The sequence below is a fragment of the Odontesthes bonariensis genome, chromosome 9 (genome assembly GCF_027942865.1).
Source record: "Odontesthes bonariensis isolate fOdoBon6 chromosome 9, fOdoBon6.hap1, whole genome shotgun sequence".
NCBI lineage: Eukaryota > Metazoa > Chordata > Actinopteri > Atheriniformes > Atherinopsidae > Odontesthes > Odontesthes bonariensis.
This window is the reverse complement of record NC_134514.1, coordinates 17,118,940-17,139,152: the sequence shown is the minus strand read 5'-3', so window position 1 is coordinate 17,139,152 and position 20,213 is coordinate 17,118,940. Positions and strand designations below refer to the sequence as shown.

General features: G+C 42.9%; 1 protein-coding gene across 1 annotated transcript; it reads right to left on the bottom strand.

The window, feature by feature from the left end:
* Nucleotides 1-390: 390 nt before the first annotated feature.
* strn4 (striatin, calmodulin binding protein 4) lies at nucleotides 391-19,882 on the bottom strand. The gene is made up of 18 exons (XM_075473422.1): nucleotides 19,388-19,882; nucleotides 11,973-12,076; nucleotides 11,752-11,828; nucleotides 11,502-11,580; nucleotides 11,174-11,359; nucleotides 8,303-8,480; nucleotides 8,061-8,217; nucleotides 7,383-7,478; nucleotides 6,938-7,056; nucleotides 6,664-6,839; nucleotides 6,469-6,516; nucleotides 6,240-6,361; nucleotides 5,984-6,151; nucleotides 5,413-5,553; nucleotides 5,197-5,295; nucleotides 4,788-4,874; nucleotides 4,428-4,616; nucleotides 391-3,645 (listed from the first exon to the last, which is right to left on the bottom strand). Exons 1-17 carry the CDS (start codon nucleotides 19,706-19,708, stop codon nucleotides 4,447-4,449), a joined length of 2,328 nt encoding a protein of 775 aa, XP_075329537.1. The 5' UTR covers nucleotides 19,709-19,882; the 3' UTR covers nucleotides 391-3,645; nucleotides 4,428-4,446.
* Between the last annotated feature and the right edge of the window lie 331 nt (nucleotides 19,883-20,213).

Here is a 20,213-nt window from a genome sequence, read left to right as displayed (position 1 = left end):
GGTTTGCTCATGATGACTTGTGAAAATGGCCATGAAAGACCCAGAAAGGAGTAATGAAACTGGAACTATTAAAAAAAATGAGCCACTTAAATGTGTCTATTGCTCATTGTTTTTAACGGCTGTCAGGAGTTGACATTTGCCAGACATAGACGGCCCAATTATAGTCAGCACCGAGCTGTATTTATGAACTTAAGAGTTATTGGAACATGACAAGCATTGGAACAATAAGCTGGAAATCCTACGTCCAAAGACACAAATTGTGACGACTTTAAATCCTCTTACCCGTTAAAGTGCAGCAAGTTGCAGAAAAATCCCTTAAACCCTTGTGCTTTTTTTCGAGTGCACTTTCATGCCCATCAGCATTAATACTTCTCACTATATCATAACAAGAAAGACACAACTCTCGTTTCGCTGTACAAAATTTTAATTTTTTGTGTTTTCTTCCTTAATGACATCCAACAGGGGACCCGTAAACAAAAAGAGTCATTTGATACAAGCTTGAATGCCGTTCAAAAATATATAATAAAACAAAATCAATAAAAAGCAGGTCTCTTATCCCTTGTAGTTAGAGGAAATCGTTTGAATACAGCTTAATATGATGTACAAAATATCACACAGTGATAAATTGCTAATAAAAAAATAAAAACACAAAAAAACGAGAGTCCTTTACCTTGGCCTCTGACTGGTAACAGATCTGTTTTTTTTTCTTTAACTTTTTTCAAAATTTTTCTAGTTTTTTAATCTTTTTTTTTATTTTATTTTTTTTACAAGTTTTACATTGTCATTATCAATCACAAGCAAGTTCTATGCCTAGCGAGGGAGAATGATTCACTTATGATACTACAGTATTCTTACATCTTGATAATCATACAAAGAAAAGAAATGCAAGAAAGAAAAAGAAATGATAGACATTTACAGCACATTATGGCAACTCTAGTCATCATTTACAACGTCCGTTTCGATTTATTTTTTCGACGTGTCACACTGATTTGTCTTTTCTTTTTTTCCTCAGAGGGCACACAGTAGCACAGGGTGAAAAGAAAGCAGCAGGTTCCACCCTCGTGGTTATTCACTTCACTGTTTTTCTTCACCCTGTCTGTTAACTCCTAAAACTACTTTTAGATGTAGTGCAATATGAAGCCAAATAGCAGATAAATGTGACGTTATGACCTGCCGCAGAACAATAATGTAGTGGCACCTGTGTTTTTTTTTTGTTTTTCCTTTGACAGATTAATGCCAAAGCAAGAGTAGTTTGACATGTCGTCTAATCCCACATATGAGTCCAACACCCTGTTTGGAAAAATACATATAGATGAACCATGAATGCTAGTGTTGCGCGATTAGCAAATGATTTGTTTTAACCTCTAAGCTACTTTTAACACTTTGATCCCATATGTGACCCTGTAGTTTACCAGCTGAGTAACACCACATTCTAGCAGTCTTCTCAGGTAAAGAGAAATCTATCTACTCAATAAAAGCAAATAAGTATGTGTCCTATTGTTATTGTATAAATGGAATCTGGGAACCCATCAGCTGTAGTCTAATAACTGCACCTTTGAAGGGCAGCATTCCTCAGCCAGTCAATCATCAGGTCATGTTTTTCAAATGGTCTTTTAGCCCACATGCCCCCCCCCCACCCCATCTTCTCCTCTCGATACAATATTTTAGTGCATGCAACCAACACTTGCCTCAATGCGATTGGTCGATACCACTCACATAACAAGCTTCTGATACCAACAATTGGTCTTTTCCCCACAGATTCTGCTGATTGACATGCAGAGGGTTATGGCAGAGATTGGTAGAAACGCCAACCACAAACAGATAGATGTGGTCCACGAAAAACTCGAGTGATCTCTGGGTTATGCTCAAAATAACAAATCAGCTCGACAGATTAGGTGCCAAATTGTGTCACTAATATACACAGGACACACACACACACACACACACACAAACACATCTAACAGCAATACTTTCTTTTTGTGTCAGGATTTCGGTTTTTCCCAGCATGCCTCTTCAGAAACAGGGGACCACCTTCATTAGCTCCCTGGCTTCCATTTGTGCAACTGATGCACATCTTGAGAAAACCTCAACTCAACACACGAGCGAAGGTGCCGTTGAGCTTTTCTGAAAGCCTGAATAAACTGAAACAAACCAGAAACAACCAGCAGCCACAAGTTGGCACCAACGTGAAAATGACCACTTCGCATCTGAGGAAAACCGTCTCGGATCCAGCAGGTCCTCACTGTGATTCAACCGGCGCCGGCTCTGGACGCTTATCGAGCCGGAAACAATCAGTGTCCACGTCATTTACATCCCTCTGATCAAAACATTACCTGTGACTGTTGATTCTGAAATGTGACTACAGTTAATGAAATGACTCAACAATTAAATGCAGCTTAAAAAGGTGATTCATACACCATTGTAGCCCCATGAGTGAGAAACGCATTCTCTCATTTACACACAAAACAGGTCCCTGATTCTGACTCAAGACTGACGAGGTCTCTCATAGCACCGTGGTTTAACTAGTGCATTTACACACACACCAACACACACACGCAAACACGCGTTCCTCTGTACAGTAAAAAGCACCAAATGACATGATCTGTGCCATTTGTAGGGAGCGTGCCGACCAGCCTTGCGCCCCTGCAGTCCGCTGACCTCAGCTGTGCTCTCAGAGTGAGGGAGCATCAGGCTGTGCAGTCGAGTTTGAAATCAACCATGACCTTGGAAATGTGGTCTTTTATCATGTACAGCAAAGAGACATTTAATCCCAAACGCGCGCACACACGTAAGCAGAGGCAGAATCACAGGGGACGCTACTCAGACAAGCGATGAGACTAAATATCTTGCTGACAAATTTGAAATTAAAGCTATTTGTTCAACACTGGTTAGCAACTGTCTCCTCACATCACACACACACCTAATTTAAACTATCTGTGATCCAAAACATGACAGCACACACACACACACACACACACACACACACGCAACCTGGAGTCTTTGGAATGTTACACATTGATTCCCATTGCAGAGATTGGGTCGCGTGTTTCTGTTTCCTCTCAACATTGGGAACCGTTACTGTTTTAGGTCATGCTGAAAAGTTATGTTAGCCCACAAGCACTTTCTCAACTATTCAAAAAGAAGCTAAAAAAATGCGATTCAGTAGTGCATTTTTGCATTGTGTGCAGTGTTTCCTTGTTGGTTCTCTGTAAAATGCGGGTAGTGTGTCAGCGGCTGAAGCCCGCAAACATATACACAAGGTGCTTTGTAATAATCATTGACTGAAAAAGAAGGAAAAAAAAAAAGCAGAACAGAATATAGAATAATGTAGTGTAGAAAAGTGATTACTTGAAAACAGAGCAGCCAGGATTTTATAAAAAAGCATTACAAGATGTGATTAGTATTACAAGAAGTCACTGAGGCATCAGAGAACAGTGTGGAGTTGAAGGGGAAGGGTGACGTCCTGTGGTGACGACCCAGCCAGTGGGGTGCAGGACAAGAGTGTGTGTGTGTGTGTGTGTGTGTGTGTGTGTGTGTGTGAGAGAGAGAGACAGAGAGAGAGAGAGAGAGAGAGAGAGAGATAGCAGGTGAAATGTATCCACTGTAGTCTTCAGTCTCTTTTGGCCCAGTTGTTGTTGGAGGACTCTAAAAGCAGGAAAACAAAGTTAGACCAACAGCTGCTTGGAACTGCCGACAACACAAATACAGAAAGCAAATACAAAGTCCAATGTCACTATGACTGCATCTAGGTCCAAAAGTATTTGGACACTGACAGTTGTTATTTCAACCGGTCAACAAATCATAACAACTTTCTGTTGCAGAATAAATTTGGCCTAAAAACGATAATTCCAGGGGCTCTTTAGGAGCTAGAGCTGTTTAATATGTGGAACACTATTTTCCAGAAACTCCGGCGTCACAAACAAAGTGACTCAAAAAGTCCAAGTGTGGCAGTTGCACCCAGAGGCTGCTCCTGTGAACCTGCGAGATCTGGTCAAATGAGCTCTCGGTGGAAATAAAAATGATTTTGCGATAATTTCCTTGCCAAAGAAAAACAAGTTCTGCCAGGTGAGAAACACTCCAGGAAGAATGCATATCATTATCCAAGTTTACCACAAAAAGAAGACAATACAAAAGGTTCAAAGCTATAACAGGGGGGCTTTTTTTTTTCTGATAACGTATAATTTTTTCTTAAAAAGAAAAAAGACTGAGCCATACAAATAAACTGAATATTTACATGTAAAATTTTTATCTTTACTTTAAATGACAGGGTAATAACCTATGTGCACATATATGAGCACTAAACCATATTCTCTCTAATTTGGCTGATCTTAACGTGATCTATCGGCGATTTGTTCAAATCTGCAAACCCCCAAAAACTATCCCACCCCTGCGCCCAGTCCTTGTTCTCTCTTTTCACCCGGTCTCACCAGAATGACAATGGTGCTGTCACACGAAGATCTTGGCAAGTGCATCTGCGCCAGCACTGGCAATGAAGGGCTGGGAAGAGTGGAAGGCCACATCATGAATGGCCTCATCATGCTTCTTCCTGTGGGCGGTGATCTCCTGCACGCACGTCCTGTTGTCCAGCATCCACAAGCGCACCGAGCAGTCGTGGCCTGCAGGAAGTAAAGAGCAGGTGTTGTGAGGGGCAAAAGTCACTGTGGAGTACCATGTAAAGGAATCCTAAGTGCAATGTTGCACATCTTCTTCTGCAATATACCACAACACACACTGTCAGTGGGACAGGGTCAGAATCAAGACAAGACAATAAGCTCAGTAACACTCACTGCCAGAGATGAGGTAAGTGCCTTTAGGGTCTGTAGTAAGACAGGTGACCGCATCCAAGTGGGCCACCATTGAGTGGACAACTTTACCTGTATGAAAATACAAGACAAGACAATTTGTGAGGACAACTTCAGGACGGGCAGGCAAAGGTGACATCTCACAGCCATCATCCATCAGATTAAATCTGTTCATAATATTCACATCTTAAATTTCTTACCACTTGGAGTTTGATCTGCTTAGAACTAGAACTACTTTTTGTCAGCTATCACATCATCCCTCACATCACCCTCCTCAGAAACTAGCAACTATACTGGTATGTCAATAAAAACGTCACCATGGCAAACTTTTGTTTGTGATTTTCAGAATCAGAAAACTTTATCGATCCCGGAGGAAACTGCTCGAACAAAGCACCTGTCTTGTTATCCAGGAATCGGATGGTGCGGTTCTCATGTGCAGTGATGGAGACGGGCTCATTTGGGTGACTCACAACACGGTTGATCAGCTCACTGCCTGCGAGAGGAAACAAACAATTCAATCTGTTTAATTTATTTATCTCACCATGTGTTCACAGGTCATTTCTAAATGGGAACATTACTCATAGAGGAGAATTAACTGTTCAGAACATACCGTCTTTTGTCTGCGTCTCTAATGCAGTGACGCTCTGCTCTGTGTTGAGGTCATAGAGCAATGTCTCGCCAGCGTCGAATGACACCACCACCTGGTTGGGGTCAGTGGCCACAAAGGCCACTGAGGTGGGTGTTCCATGCTCTGGAAAAAGGAGGGAAATAATGAATCTGTGGGGCCTGGACACAATAAATCTACATACACAACATGACACTGGACCTGAGGTGCAAAACATAAAAATGTTTGATAAACACTACAGAGCTGTGAAAAAAAGAAAAAAAAAAACAAAACTCTACGTTCTTGTTATTTTTGCCTGCTGAAAAAGCCATAAATCAAGATTATGTGGAAGTTCTTTCTGTATCTGCTTTGTCTAAAAGGGTCAACACGGTAATCCCACGCTAAAAATAGAATTAGACAAATGCTGCATTTTTTCTGCTTTTTAAAAAAAACAATTTTCACGGTTTCCTCCTTTGTCATTGTGCTTCCTGGTTTTGTTTGTTGTTTTCGGTGGAATGAGTGTCTTGCTTTGCTGCCGCTTTGCCCCTCAGGGCCTCCATACAACACGGAGGTGTACCTTTCTCCTTATTGAAGACGGACAAACAGGGAGACGAGTTCTGAGGATCCCAGATGCGAATGGTGCCGTCAGCTGAGCAGGAAGCAAGGCGGTGGTGAGCTGATGAGTAAGTCAGACCCCAAACGCTGTCCTCGTGGCCTGCGAGTACGCTGCTCTCAATGCCAGGATCTAAACGATGGGAGAAACACATTTTAATATAACACAAACACAAGATATACGCTTTATAGAAATGTTGCCGACTACTGTTAAAACTCACCATAGTTATCGTAAGGATCTACATTGAGGTCGGGCATCTTCCAACACCTGACTGTTCCATCCAAACCGCCGCTGAAGCAGGATTCTCCTTCCTCGCTCATTGTCAGTGACAGAACAGCTCCACTACACAAAACCAGACAGCCGTCAGTGGAGTGGTGAGTTGGATGTGAGCGGCAAGGATGTGCACCAAACACAAATTAGTGTTCGTACATGTCTGAGACTGAACTCACCTGTGCGCTCTAAATGTGTAAATGGGTTCAACATCCAGAGCTGCGTTCCTGTGGACAGAAACAATCTTTGAAACTTGCTTCAGAATTGTATTTCTCTGCTCTGTGCGAGTTTGTGTTTGGACAATATCAGCAGGAGTAGCAACATTACGTGTGAAAAGAAAAAAAAGAAAAGTGCAACAATAGGGAAGCTCTTACTTTTTAGAGTGCATGGCCTTGTTGAGGTTCCACAGTTTTAGTGTACCATCCTCAGATGCTGTGAGCAGCACTGCTTGGCTGGGGTGAAAGGTCAAAGCCCGGATGGCGTCAAAGTGGCTGCGTAGTGTAAAACGAGGGTTCCACGTCTTCTTGAACTCCTCTCTGTTATCCTGCATCTAATGGCACACAGACACACAAGAGGGGGATATTTACAGTTTTTAAGAGCACACACTGGATACATACTGAGGTTCGACCAGATCAGATTTGTAATTACATCCATAGAGAGATCGTTGTCATTGGCGACGGTGAGATCCGCCAGTTCGCCCAGGTTCATGTCCCCTCCTCCAACTGCATCCATAATGAAGACATCAGAGGAGAAACCCAGGGCACCACCTGCAGGTAGGAGGCGGTAAAGCACAAGAGTTATCTCCGTGTCTTGAGCAACACAGAGGCTCTAAATGTTCTACAAGGCAAAAACTTGTGGCAAGCTGTGTCCATTCATCCGGTTTCCTTACTCCCACACTATGTAGGAAGGAAATATTCAGAGGTGTGGGAGTAGCTCTGCAAGTTTAACCCGACACAGATTTTAAAACGGAGTTTCATCATCAAAAGCTGCAATTGCAGGAAGTGTGGGATAGAGTAAACTGACTAATAATAGTTGGGGAGAGACAATCCACGTTTTTTTTTCTTTTGAAGCATTTAAGTTGAGGAAATCTTACCTTCCCCGGGGCGAGCCTGTCCTGATACAGAGGGGGGTGGGGTAGGTTTAGGGGGGAAATCCGACATCATGCCTTGTAACTTGTTCCTGCGGTTCTCTGAACCCGGCAAGAGGAGAGAAACAAAAGATCCAGTCATGCCGAGAGGCGGAGGAAGGACGGAGAGGCCAACAGATGGACAGATGACACAAATGCAGGCAGAAAGAGGAAAAAAGATACACTATGTTCTATAAAATAAAATAATCTTAAATAATTGTAGTCAGTCTCTATAGGAGAGGTTAAAATCTAAAGGAAAAAAAATAAAATAAAAAAAAATAATCACAAAGCTATTGTGTAAATATGGCTGAAAGAATGAAATGTGAACATGTAACAAGAAGAGGTAGCATGCGTGATAACCTTTGCAATGGCCCCTGGACCACAGAAAGTACATCTACAGACAAAGCTGACAGCCACACAGCTCTAAAGAGTCACAGACTGACAGCTCGTGAAACAGGACAGAGACAGGTGGTTGGGAAAAGAGGTTGGTTTTATTGACAAGAAGAGATGCCAAGACACAACGAGAAGTAAAAGGTAAAAAGGTGAGCGAGGGGAGGCAAAAAAAAAAAAAAAAAAAAAAAAGACAGGTTCTCTGGTGGCAGTGATTCTGGCAGTGCTGGTGATGTTGCTATGGCAACAGCGTACCTAACTCCCGTCCATCCCCCGAGATCCGGGCCTCTCCCGCCCCCTCCCCATCCTCCCCTGAGCCAAGAAAGTCAAATTCACTGAGGGCGTCTTCCGAGTCGTCTTCGTCCTCCTCGTCCTCGGGGTCCAGATCTGTGGTCATAGGCTCCGAACTCACCTGGACAGAAAAGAGCACAGATTAGTCAACAGTACAGTTCGTAGCTGAGAAATTTGACAATTTCATTTCTCATCACTGGTCAGACCTTTACACGAGTCTTTTTGCTCTTTCGTGGACCATCGATGCAGTCAGTGGCCATGCCTTGGAAGTCATCTTCCTCATCACTGTCATCTTCATCATCGTCCTCACAGCCATGAAGGAAAGGGATCTTATCCAGCACTGAACCACCCGCATGCACCTTTGAGCTTTCCTTGCCCGCATTCCTATGAACAGATACATGTTTTTTGTTTTTTTTTAATTCATACAAATGTTGTCTAGGACAATACCATACAGTGGATGGAAGCATGACTTCAATCACACTACATGACACCATGCAAGCATGAAAATAAGTATAAAGGTTCACATGCAAACTATGAGTAGGTGTGGAGCTCATTCAGTTTGAAGAATCAAGGAGGAATTCTGACAGGTGAGCTAAACTAAAAGCTATGCGGAACCTTCAAAAATGTTATTTATAGGGGTTTGAGCAAAAGTGCCTTTCTGTGGATTTTTACAATGCATCACATTTGCATCGGATAGTTTCAAGGAATGGATCCACATGACAGGGTCAGTTTTGAGACACTAAGCACGTTTACATGACACTAGAAAAAAAAAAAGTCATTATTGGGTTGGTCTGACAGGTGCAAGACTTTTGAAATGCATATTAACACGTTAGTCCAGGTAAAATCGTACATCTGTGCAGTGAATTCGGCCATTATTGCATGTATGATGATCTCCCACAGGGAACATCAGAAGTAGCAGAATGTTCCGCGAATTTCCTTACAATTTTCGAACATACTTCAGTCAAAAATGAATTGATTCTGCCCCTGTGCATGTATAATAGGATTAGGATGGTGGTCGAGCTGTAATAGTAGCTCGACTCAACTGTGCATGTGACTGTGGCGACCGCGTTACACGGACTACGAACCACGTTAAAGCATGAATGTTCTGCTGTGGAAAAAAAATGTGACGATATAAATGTCAAAAGCAAAAGAGACATGGCACATGCCAGAGGATGCCCTCCTATTTAGTCCCTTTTTGTGGATCAATAGCCGCTTTCGGACAGACCGTTCTAAGAAAGTAGTTATCAGAACTACCCTCCTCGAATTTCGTTCTGATAACTATCCTTCCCCAGCGGAACTGTTTCAGTCTGCATTCGCACATGAGTCGGGACCTGATAGGGACTGATGCGCCGCGTGCAGCCGTCTGCTTCAGTGACGTGTTAGCCGTTAGCCGTTTAGCGCTACATTCAAACACAAAACAAAACGGTAAAAGTAATGAGAGTAGGAAAAACACCACCAAGAAGCTAATATGGAGAGTGGGGAGGCCACCGTGTTTATGGTCTGCATGATGGTGATATTAATCATGGACAATCACATCAGGCGTCTAATATCGAGGCTGGAAAAGTTCACAGAGAGTTTTTTATTTCATGAAGGAAGAAAGGAGAGCAGAGCGCCGCAGACAAATGAGACCAGTGTAAGTTTAACTTATTAAAACCCGCCGGTTGTGTCCGTGTATGAGGAGACATTTCAGCCGTGATAGCATGACATGGGGCGTAGCTACCGACCACCACACACCTCCGTCAGATCGTTCTATAGAACTATGAAAAGACCCGACCTCGGAGTAGGAGCTAAATAGTTATAGGAACTGAGGGAGATAGCCCCGAGTTCCTGTATGTCCGAACACGGGAGAAAACGGCCCCGCGGATTAAAAGGTTATTAGAACTGCCAAAGGTTCCTACAGTCCGAAAGCGGCTATATTCTACTGGCTTTTGAGATAAGGATGTGGAAGTCGTATTCTCGTCTTGACTTGGAATAAGCACACCTACCTATGTCTTAACGAGTCACATGCACACTTTCTGCCTGGTAAGTCTAGCTCTAATCTCTTGAACACCATTTGTAACAGAATATCATTCACTACTTCATTAATAAATAACTGTCAGACAATATCAACCTCATTATTATGTAACAATCATCAGGATGGCCCGACCAAATCCTGCTGTCCCGAGTGTAAAACACCTGTTAGAAGGTGTAAGGTCCGGTACACCGTAATATGTTGTGGTCGTGTCCGTCAGTGGTCTGCTGTGGTATCTAAATGAGGTTTTGGCGGTGACGGCGGCTCTTAAGTCTTTTAAACAGAGAACTTTCCTTTTCTACTTTCCTCAGTTTTTCATTGCGTTTCAAATAAAAGCAATTACGATGTGATCAAAGTGTAGAATCTCAGCTTGAATATAAGAGCTTTAAAGTGTCCCCTCAAATGAAAGACTCGTAATTTACTCAACAGTCTACCATTTTAAACAAAAAGATTATTTTCAACACTTGAAAGTGTAAAAGTCCTTTGCCCCAAGTCTTGAAGCCAGTAATAAATGCACAGCTTCCTTCCTCGAGGTGCTTTGCCATGCCTTTACTGCAGCTGCCTTTGGTTGCTGCTTGTTTTTGCACCGTCCTCGATGAGCAGAAAGAACGCTGAATGGGTTTGGGATCAGGTGAGTGAGAACATAACATCGCTTTGATTTGAAGAGCTCTTGTACGGTTAAGTGCTGTCTAGTTTAGCAGCATTTGACTGAATTTGAGCAGAAAGTAGAGCTCTATACACTTCAGAGCTCATCCTGCTACTTTTTGTCAGCTATCACATCATCAGTAAGCACCAGTGACTCAGCTCGACTGGCAATACTTGCCAGCACCATTCCACTGCCTCCAAAATATTGGGATACTTTAGGATAAGACCATGTTTCTCCCCAACATTCTGGTAAAAGTTTATTCTTTTCAAGACATAAATGTTTTAGTTCAGTGACACAAAGGAGTCGGGATTTTGCTTTGTGCAGCAAACTGTGAGACATAATTATGCCACACCAATCACATCAGTATACTTGTGTGTGGAGCAAAAAACATAGATAGAGTATTGGCTTCCACAGTCTCACCTTTTAATTTGTTCCTCTATTTGTCTGACCAGCAAGGACTCTCCACCTGCTCGTGGCTCAGGCTCAGGGAGGCTTTCACTGGATGTGGGGCCATTAGCCTCTGGGCTGCTCCTTCCAAGCAGGGAGCGCACGCGTTTAGAGCGCATGTCCAGGATGGTGTCTGAATATCCGACTTCCTCAAGATATCTAAATTGAAAGGGGAAAAAAAAAAAAGAGCACAAAAACATATACACGTCAAATAACAACAAACAACAACTAGATAAAAAAAAAATTAAATAAAAAGTTCTGGACACGCACACACACACAAACATGACAGGAAAAAACTTACTTGCGTAGCAGTTGACGACCCTCCTTCCAGGACATCTGATTGGCTGGCTCAGAGTCTGACTCAGCTGGCCCATTGGGAACTACAGAAAATAGATTATTCGGTAGTGATGCAACAGGAGGGCATGAGCAGAAGTAGAGCAAAGCAGTATAAAAAGAAGAAAGAAAAAATAAATAAAAGAAAAAATTGCAACGGCAGTTGAAATTGTAATGTATCCAAACAACAAAGAGGATAGGAGATTATTTCAACATACGTTGATCCGCCTCCGTCTCTGGCTTCTTGTCTCCAGGACTCTGGTCGTTTCCTGTCTTCAATTTCTGGTGCTTAGACCTGCAGCCCAACAAATGACCATACAGGCAAACACAAGTAAATCCGTCACTACCAAATCACTTTGCCTTGGGCCTGCAAACCGTTATGATGACAGACATTAGGAAATGAGGGCAAAAAGAGGGACTTTCCAAGAATATGTTCTACCTTTCTTGTTTGAGGGCGAACTCCAGCATTTTGATCCGCCTCACCAGGTCCTGTTTCATATTCTCCTGCCCTTTTCTCTCACCCTGTAGAAATGCCACCTGGGCCTGAAACACACAAATTCACAGGATGGAAATGAACACAAAGAGTACATTCTTAAAGACACACACACAAGCCACCAACCACCATCATAAGCATATACAGGAAAGCCCAGAATTATTCCTACCCATGCCAGATTTGGACTTTGAATTAATTTCTATCTTGACCAATATGAGTTTTGACAGGATATGTCACAAACAAAGAGATAGACATCAGACATGTTAATGATAAATCAAAATAATTTCAAAATGCATTTTGTTTATTATTTCTTATTGATTCAGTTTAAACAACAATGCGCTGGGCACCTTTCCCGACTCTTCTCTCTTTATTCTCATGTACATATGAGATGATTCTTGTCATTAACTTGTGTTTTGCTTTCTCAACCCCCAACCCGTCGAGGTCAGATTGTCGCCCTTCCCAAGTCTGGTTCTGCTGAGGAAGTTTTCCTCTCGGCTGTCGCCTTGTGCACGCTCAGGATGAATGACTGAATCGAACAAAAGTTTAGATGCCATCTGTCGGCTTCCTTAGCTTGGCAACTGTATTTTTTTTGCATTTGCAAAGAACTGGATTATAGTTAGCTCGAACTGAACTGTATCTTCCAAGTGCTTTGAGATGACATTTGGTGCTTACAAATAAAACTGAGTTCAATTCAATCAGAGATATCGCTATCTTGAAATAAGTTCCAGTGCTGCCCAAGAACCTTTTCCTGCAGGCTACCGATTAAAATCTTAATGTGCTCACTTTTGGCACACACTGTCCAGGTTCTAAGCATCACCACCGTGGTCATTTTGATTAACCAGAGCAATGCTGCAGACACTGCGGACTATGCTGGACACGTCTGGTCTCCATGGACACCAACCTGCCTTGTCCACGACGGGGAACAAAAGCCCACCTAACCTTGCAAAAGCCAACCATGACAAAGAAAACTTTTTGATCAATTCTACAATTTAAAAAGAAACTAAATTTAATACTAAAAAATTGTATCATTATTTTCTGTCACAAAATACAACTCTCTCTTTTGTTGATCAACTGTTGATGACATTTGCAACCAGGAGAACCATATCGGTGAATAAATTATTTGCCATAAAAAATGGTGAATAAACAAACCCGAGAACGAAACAGAAATGGCACAAAAAGACTGAAGAAAAAAGTTTGACCCAATAAGCACAGTAAACATGAAACCAAGAGAAATAAGTAGAGGGTTGGTGAGCAGGGCTCTTATTTTTAGCTTTTCCGAACCAAGAACTCAGTGCGCATCTGCAGAGGAGTAAAAACAAGACACAGACCGGCCAAATTCAAACACCCTCTTTTAGAACACATCCTTCCTCTCTCATTTCCAATTCATTTCCTTCCTCACTGCAGATAAAATTCTTAAATCAGGATTTTTCTCTGCCCATCCAGGCCATTTGTCAACAGAGGTGGTTTTAGAGATAAAACAAGTGATACTACTGAGTTGTTGTTGTTGTTTTGTTTTTAATCTATTTTAAGTTAAGCTTTTCTTTTGAGTAAACCATCATCAAGCAAAACTTGACAAAAATGTTGAAGGCCTGCTGAAGTTAAACACGCAAATTTATCTCACAGGTGATAGTTCACATCAGACAGCAAAACACTTTCATTCTGTTGGCTGGAGAAGAAAGAAGAGAGAGAGAGAGACTGATCCCAATTAGAAGCAGGTTAAAAAAGCCCAACCTAGTTTCTACTTTAAGGATTTCAAAGCAGGTAATTGTCCAAAAGCTTTTGTCATATTTCCTCTCCCTTCCTCTCTTTCACTCTCAGTGCCAAGTGGTGGCATTAATTCAGCTCGTTTTACAACCCATTTCTCCTCCGCTCACCCCTATCTGTGTCCATGAGCCTGCTCCCAGACTCTAAGGCCGTTCTGTAAAACTAGAACAGTCTAAAAATGCCTTCTAATGGGGCAGACTATTGGTCTGCTTTAGAGTGTAGTCAGTCCAAGAGGACAGTGCACAAGCGCACACACACACACACACACATAAATATATACAAGCACAGAGTCATGTAACCAGCAAGGAGGGCTAGCGGAACATGGGATTATCTGCCGAGCAAACCTTACTGCTGCTGCTGAGTAATCCTGATGAATGACATGTGATTTTATATGCTTATCTGAGAGTTTGGGAGATAACTGTCACAGTTAGCATGTCTAAGCTGCAGGTATGATCTCCAGAGGGTCTCAAATATTGAGACATTTGTGTAGGTTATATTTGACCAAATGTAAGAGGAGCAGGTCAGTTCATGCAAACTGTCTAAAGTCCATGACGTAAAGTGCAATAACTAAATAATTACCTGTCCCGGTGAAAAACGAAGACACTGATTGACCATGCATTTAAAGCTATGTCATAAACTATACTAGTATTACTGCAGTTATGGGGATTCTAAAAGCAGCTGGCACAAGATAGGCTACAAGAGCATTTCAAATGATATGTTTTGTAACAGTAAATGAAATACTAGGTTTCTGCATTTTACCCTTAAAGAAAACTTGTTCCAGTGTGACATAACCAGTAAAGTACAAGCTAAACAGAGCTTTGCTGTTGTGATAGCTGGGCAGAGTCATGCTGTGGGAGGCTCAGATATAAGAAGGTAGCGTGTCAGTACGCTGGGGTTTAGAAATGGTTAAACACTGGAAACGGCTTAAGAAGGGGTGGGGATCTCAGCTGGCATGAGAAACTTAACGAATCCAAACGCTTCAATGTTTATTTTTAAGCAGGAAAGTCGCATTCAAGCTCGATCTACAATATTCCTGCTGAAATGGAGGCTATAATAATATAATAAAAGGGTATAAACAGCAAAACACAAGATAGGGGCAGAGTGGAATTTGAGGTTTTCTGTAAAGCAAACAAATAAATAGTGAGCACAAAGTCCTCAGTGTGCTGACTTCTTGCGGTCAATGACTAATAAGTGTCTTTTCTTGAGAGTGAAAAATACCATTTTCAGCTCAGCCAGACAAGTAGGTGCAGATAGAAAACAATGAAGCCCCCCCTAGAAAAGATTCCAATCAGCAATGTATTTCATAATTCCTAACTCAAAGCAAAGATCTGTGCACTTCACCCTTCAGGGGCATGATGTGCATTTTTTTTACTCCTACTCACATAAAAGCGAGCCACAGCCTGCCCTCAGTTAGTGATATGCATCACACCGCTGTGTGTCAGTGTCACTATGTGCTCATCGGTTCCCACTGACAACGAACATCACTGACACGGCTCTGCTGGCCCCTTAAGTCAACAGTGTGTGTGTAAACACACAACCAAATACACTGTAAGAGAGCTGACTTTTGTTGACACATAAAGGTGGCCAAAGCACAGGGATTACAGAGTCAAACGGTTCACTGCTTTGTGTTGTCTGTCATCTAAAACTTACCGAAGCGCTTTGGCTCCGATATTGTTTTTCTTGCTCTTCCTTTCCACAAGCATTCTATGCTAAGATGGAGACGATAGCGTTAAGTATGATAGCAAAATCTGAGGCTAAACAAGCAGATTGGTCCTACAGCATCCACTGACTGCCTTAAGACCAAAAACAAATGCAGTTTCCAGTAAGCTTGTGTGTAAAAAGAAAAAAGAAGCCCCAGAACTAAAGGCTCCAAAGGGTGCGTGAATAACCTAGCCTCATATATCCATTTAGACACGTGTTGCAGCAGACTCAGGCAGTATATTAAAGAGATGGAACCTTGTTGCTTTTTGGCTTTAATTCGCTTGCTTTTATTCCTGCCTTTTACCTGCCTGAGATCATGCAGGTTATGTTTGGGTGCGGGAGCCGGGCCAGCAGATGCGAAACAAGGCAGCCCATTCATCAGCTATTCAAGGGATTCTTATCAAATGCTGTGGGGCAGCAGGTCAAAATACCCGCCAAAACTTTATAAAGGAAGCCACAATTTAATATATTTTCCATCTAGTAAAAACACACCAAGCGACTCTCTACGCTGCCATTTGATTTAGCCTTGCGAACTGATGCCGCGGTTACTTTGTCCAAACCATAATGGTAAACCAACAAAGCCACGAGAACAAAAGAACCTTGTTGCAAGCTAACCTGTCATGCCATCTGATCTCTCTTTCTTGTGGTTGGGTTTTCTTCCATGGAGCCTACTCCTGCTGACCTTTCTAGAATTATTTTGTCACATGGAGAGCTGACACACATTTAGCCTGTTCTGTCAGTCCTTCCCTACTGGCTACAGAACAGGGTCAAGGGCAGCTTCCATCCTCCACTGGCCACCCTCCATCGTTTTATCCCCTCTTTCCCACGAGAGACTCCATGAGCAAACAAGTAGAGCAATGAACTTTTCTGGGACAGTGTGCTTGGAGGGAGTGCTTCGAAGAGAGTGCATGTGGCACTAGCAGCAGTCACGGGAGAACAACATCCGAAAAAATTTGGACTCCCTGGCCAACGATCTTGACTCGGAAACAAAAAGAAAGCTCTAGCCTGTGTAATGAAAGGGAAAGAAAGAAAGAAAAAAAAAAAAGAAAAATTCCCAAATAAGGAGAGTTGCATGTTGAAAAAAATACAAACAAAACACTGAAAAGAATCTCATATCCAACAGAAGTGCTGCAAGTCTGTCTGAGTGGGAGGCACGTGGTGTAATAATGCAATGCATACAAATGTCATGCGAACAAATGTGTCGTGCCTGAGAGCGTGGACCTATTAATTAGAGATTTGTACCCAGGGGCCGTCGAGCCCGCACTAAGCAGGAAGTGATGTCATCTGGGTCACCAGTAATCTATTCTACACACTAGTGAGATGGTTAATGCAATTAAATAGTCGGGGGGGGCAAAGAGGGACAGGTAAAGATATGTGCTTTCCCCTGAAGGACAAGTGCCATGACTTAGCTCTTAACTGGCAACACAGAGTGACTATTACTGAGGATCAGGAAATAGATTAATCAGAACTTGTTCACAGGCGGTGCGGTGCTCCTACAGCAAGTTCTTTTAATAGCTTATTTTGTGTGTCTGAAGAGGAGAGACACAAGTCCACAGCCACCTGTCTCCTGTGCTGCTGTCCTATGTTTGACCTGGGAAGTCCCACCTGGTCCAGAGAAGGGGGAGGAAGGGACTTAATTTCTTGCCTGTCAATGGAGACATGGCACCACAGGTGGCTACTCAGACTAACAACACACTAACAGAGACGGCGCACATGTTATGGTCTAGCGGAGGGACTTTGCGTGGTCACGCAAAAAGTCACATAGTTGACAGATGGGGGTTTTGCTCCCCAACATTTAAGACTTTCCAGTGTCCTTCATCATTCTGTCAAATGAGGTGCACAAAATGCCATGTGAGCAACATGTGAGCTAACTATGATATGCACACATGTGCAGTATGTTGTTAACTCTGCAGGATTCAGCCGGCGGGTATGCTAACTGGCATGCTAAGAGCTCTGCGAGCATGCCGGCAACAAAGCCAGAGGCCTGTGGCCTGTGGGTGTTAAAATGTAAGCTAGGTCAATTCTTCAGCCCGACACTCCAGTGATCCTCCCATTCTCTCATCACAGGATGTGGTGCTAATTGTACTTGTGAAACCAGATCATGTGCAGCAAATACGCACATACAATCCCAGTTCCATAACAAGCTCCAATAGCATGTTGGACATGGCAAAGGCCTGTGTCTGATTTCCATTCCCACTCTTTACCCGGCTGATAAAAGCAGCAACACAGCCACTTTGTTATATTTCATCCATATTATATCAAACTCCTATTTATAACCTCACACATTTGAGTCGGGGGCAAAGCGAGAAGCAGAGCAGAAGAAGGGAGCCAGTGATGTGTTTTTTCTGTGGGTTTCATCAAGCTTGAGAACTGCAGAGGATAGTTCAGCCTACAGTAATTACAGGCGATCTGTGGTAACAGGAGGAAGGCCACTTGTGGGTCTAAGATTGAAAAGATGAACTGTTCCAAATGCAGAAGCATAAACATATTTATACGTGTCCATGTTTTCCTAACCTTCCTGAGTCCCGGAACAAGTTGATAAATAACTCCGGCAATGCTCCGCCTCACAGTTACATCCGCGCAGGAGAGCGACACGGGGCAACCTCTTGCTTCTGCGGCTTGTATCTCAGTAGCTGGGGCCATCAGGGGGACCGATGCCTTGCTCAAGGGCATTTAGTTGGCACTTAATCACACACTCTCATAGACCATCCTGGCTATTCTAGTTTCAAATCAATGACCTTTAAAAGATGCTCGCCCACTTGTCTAACTTGCAGGCAAAACTGTATTGATATATTTTATACAGTTTAACATTTATAAACCCCACCCACCCACAAGCCTGACTGTAGGTAGAACGGCGCTTGACAATAATCTAAGACAGTCAAGGATGGATTGATGATGCTGAAAAATACAACTGTATCACAGGCAGCCATGGAGCTCTCCCACACCACTGACTCACTCAGCTGTGTGGCAGCTCAAAAGGTTGATTTTGCTTTTAGTGCCACCTCGTACAAGCATACTCTACACTGCAGAACACGATGGGTTATGAGTCAAAGCATCTCGCCCGAGTATGATTTCAAGTTAAAACTGCCAGCTGTCCTGTGTGGATGTGGAGTACAGAGGCCTCCGTCCAAAGATTACTCTGATCATCTTTGTTTCCCTGTGGTAATTATTTTGCTGAACAAAACAGATCAACAATCAAACTCCTCCACATGTTACTCTCTATTCCTTTGGTGAGGGCAATTTCTGGATGCTCAACTATTAACCTGCAAAGCAGGGAGTTCAATACAAGGCTGTCTGACACTGACAACTTGATTTGTTCCTGTGGGGTATGAAAATCATAATACTGTCTGCTTAGAAGCTAGTTTTGCACATGAATGCCCAAACACAATCTTTGATAAATAGACTGTGGCCCAGACATGTCTTTGATCCATGTCTGTATAAATAACACGGAAAGGCAAAGTAGCCACACCTAAACTATTCATCTCTTTTTGTTTGTAGCGTAACTTGGTAGCTTCGGCAGGCTGATATAACGCTACATCACATCCTGTGCTGTAAATCTTTATGAGAGATGTTATATTGGCTTTTGAAGCGCGAAAAGCGTAAATAATAGTCTCTGAAAGCTATGATTATTTGCTGAATAGAGACTGCTGCTGGCTGTCTTCTAATTGGCAGGCATCAACTGAAGGTCGTACAGTACAGTATCATTTATTGTTTGGTAATAGTGCATCCTGCTAGATACAATAAGGGAATGTTAGCCCATTAGCATGTTGACATCCTGAAACGCATTGTTGGAAATAGGACCATCACAAAGCAAAACTAAAATAGCTCTGGCAATTTCCGTTCTGCTTTCTTATTAGTCCCGCTACAAACGCACGCCTGATGATAAAGAAATTTACCCTGAGTTCGTCTCTCTCTGCCTCCCAGCGGTATTTTTCGGCCTGGAAGCGTCCCCACTCGTACTGGATGAAGTGCAGGATTCCTGGAAGTGTCATACCCGAGTCCCCGTCCTGTATCTCCCGATTCTGCAACGACCCGGGGATGTTCCCGGCTGCTGCTGCTGCTGCTGCTGCCGCCGCCGCTGCCATCGCCCCGGCAGCCGCAGCTGATGTCGCCTGGCCCGGTGCTGTTTTGGGCCCGTTTGGGTTGCGCCCCGCTCCGCTACTGCTGCCGCCTCCGGAGTTCGGGTTTGGTCCTCCGCCGGATCTGTCCGCCTCCATTTTAACCGTTCAACCTTTCGCCACGATAATGAGGTGGACACGGGCAGAATGTAGGGGAAAAAAATAATAAAAAGTACCCCGTACCCTTTTCCAACCCAGCTGTTCTTCGCTGTAGGCTACCCTCTATTCTTCCTTTTCTCATACGGTACAGAGCAAAATTACTATTCACTTGGCAAAATACAACACTTCCGCTTTCAGACCTTCAACATAAAACATTATTTCGCCACAGATTTTAAATTATTTGGCAGTTTTCGTGATCAACTGACAACATGTATAAATAAGTCCTACTCATAAACTTGAAACTTATATTGAAGGAAAGTAAAATCAATGTTTGGCCATTTGCTGAAAACAACTGTTCACGTTTGGTTTGGGACTCTTATTTTGCGTTGCTCTGATCTGTTTCCTCCTCCCCGTGTTTGCGCTTGGAAAAGCCCAATGGGGGTGACAAATAAAGAGCAGTGTTTTCCCTAACACACAATCCAGCATGTCACCATGGGAGTTAATT

Excerpts from the sequence above, each read along its gene's own strand:
- strn4 (XM_075473422.1), bottom strand. The coding sequence starts at position 19,708 with ATGGAGGCGGACAGATCCGGCGGAGGACCAAACCCGAACTCCGGAGGC. Across the intron at positions 12,077-19,387 it reads CAGAGAGAGACGAACTCAGG|GCCCAGGTGGCATTTCTACA; the intron begins GTAAATTTCTTT and ends TGTGTGTTTCAG. Across the intron at positions 4,875-5,196 it reads ATTCCTGGATAACAAGACAG|GTAAAGTTGTCCACTCAATG; the intron begins GTGCTTTGTTCG and ends ATTTTCATACAG.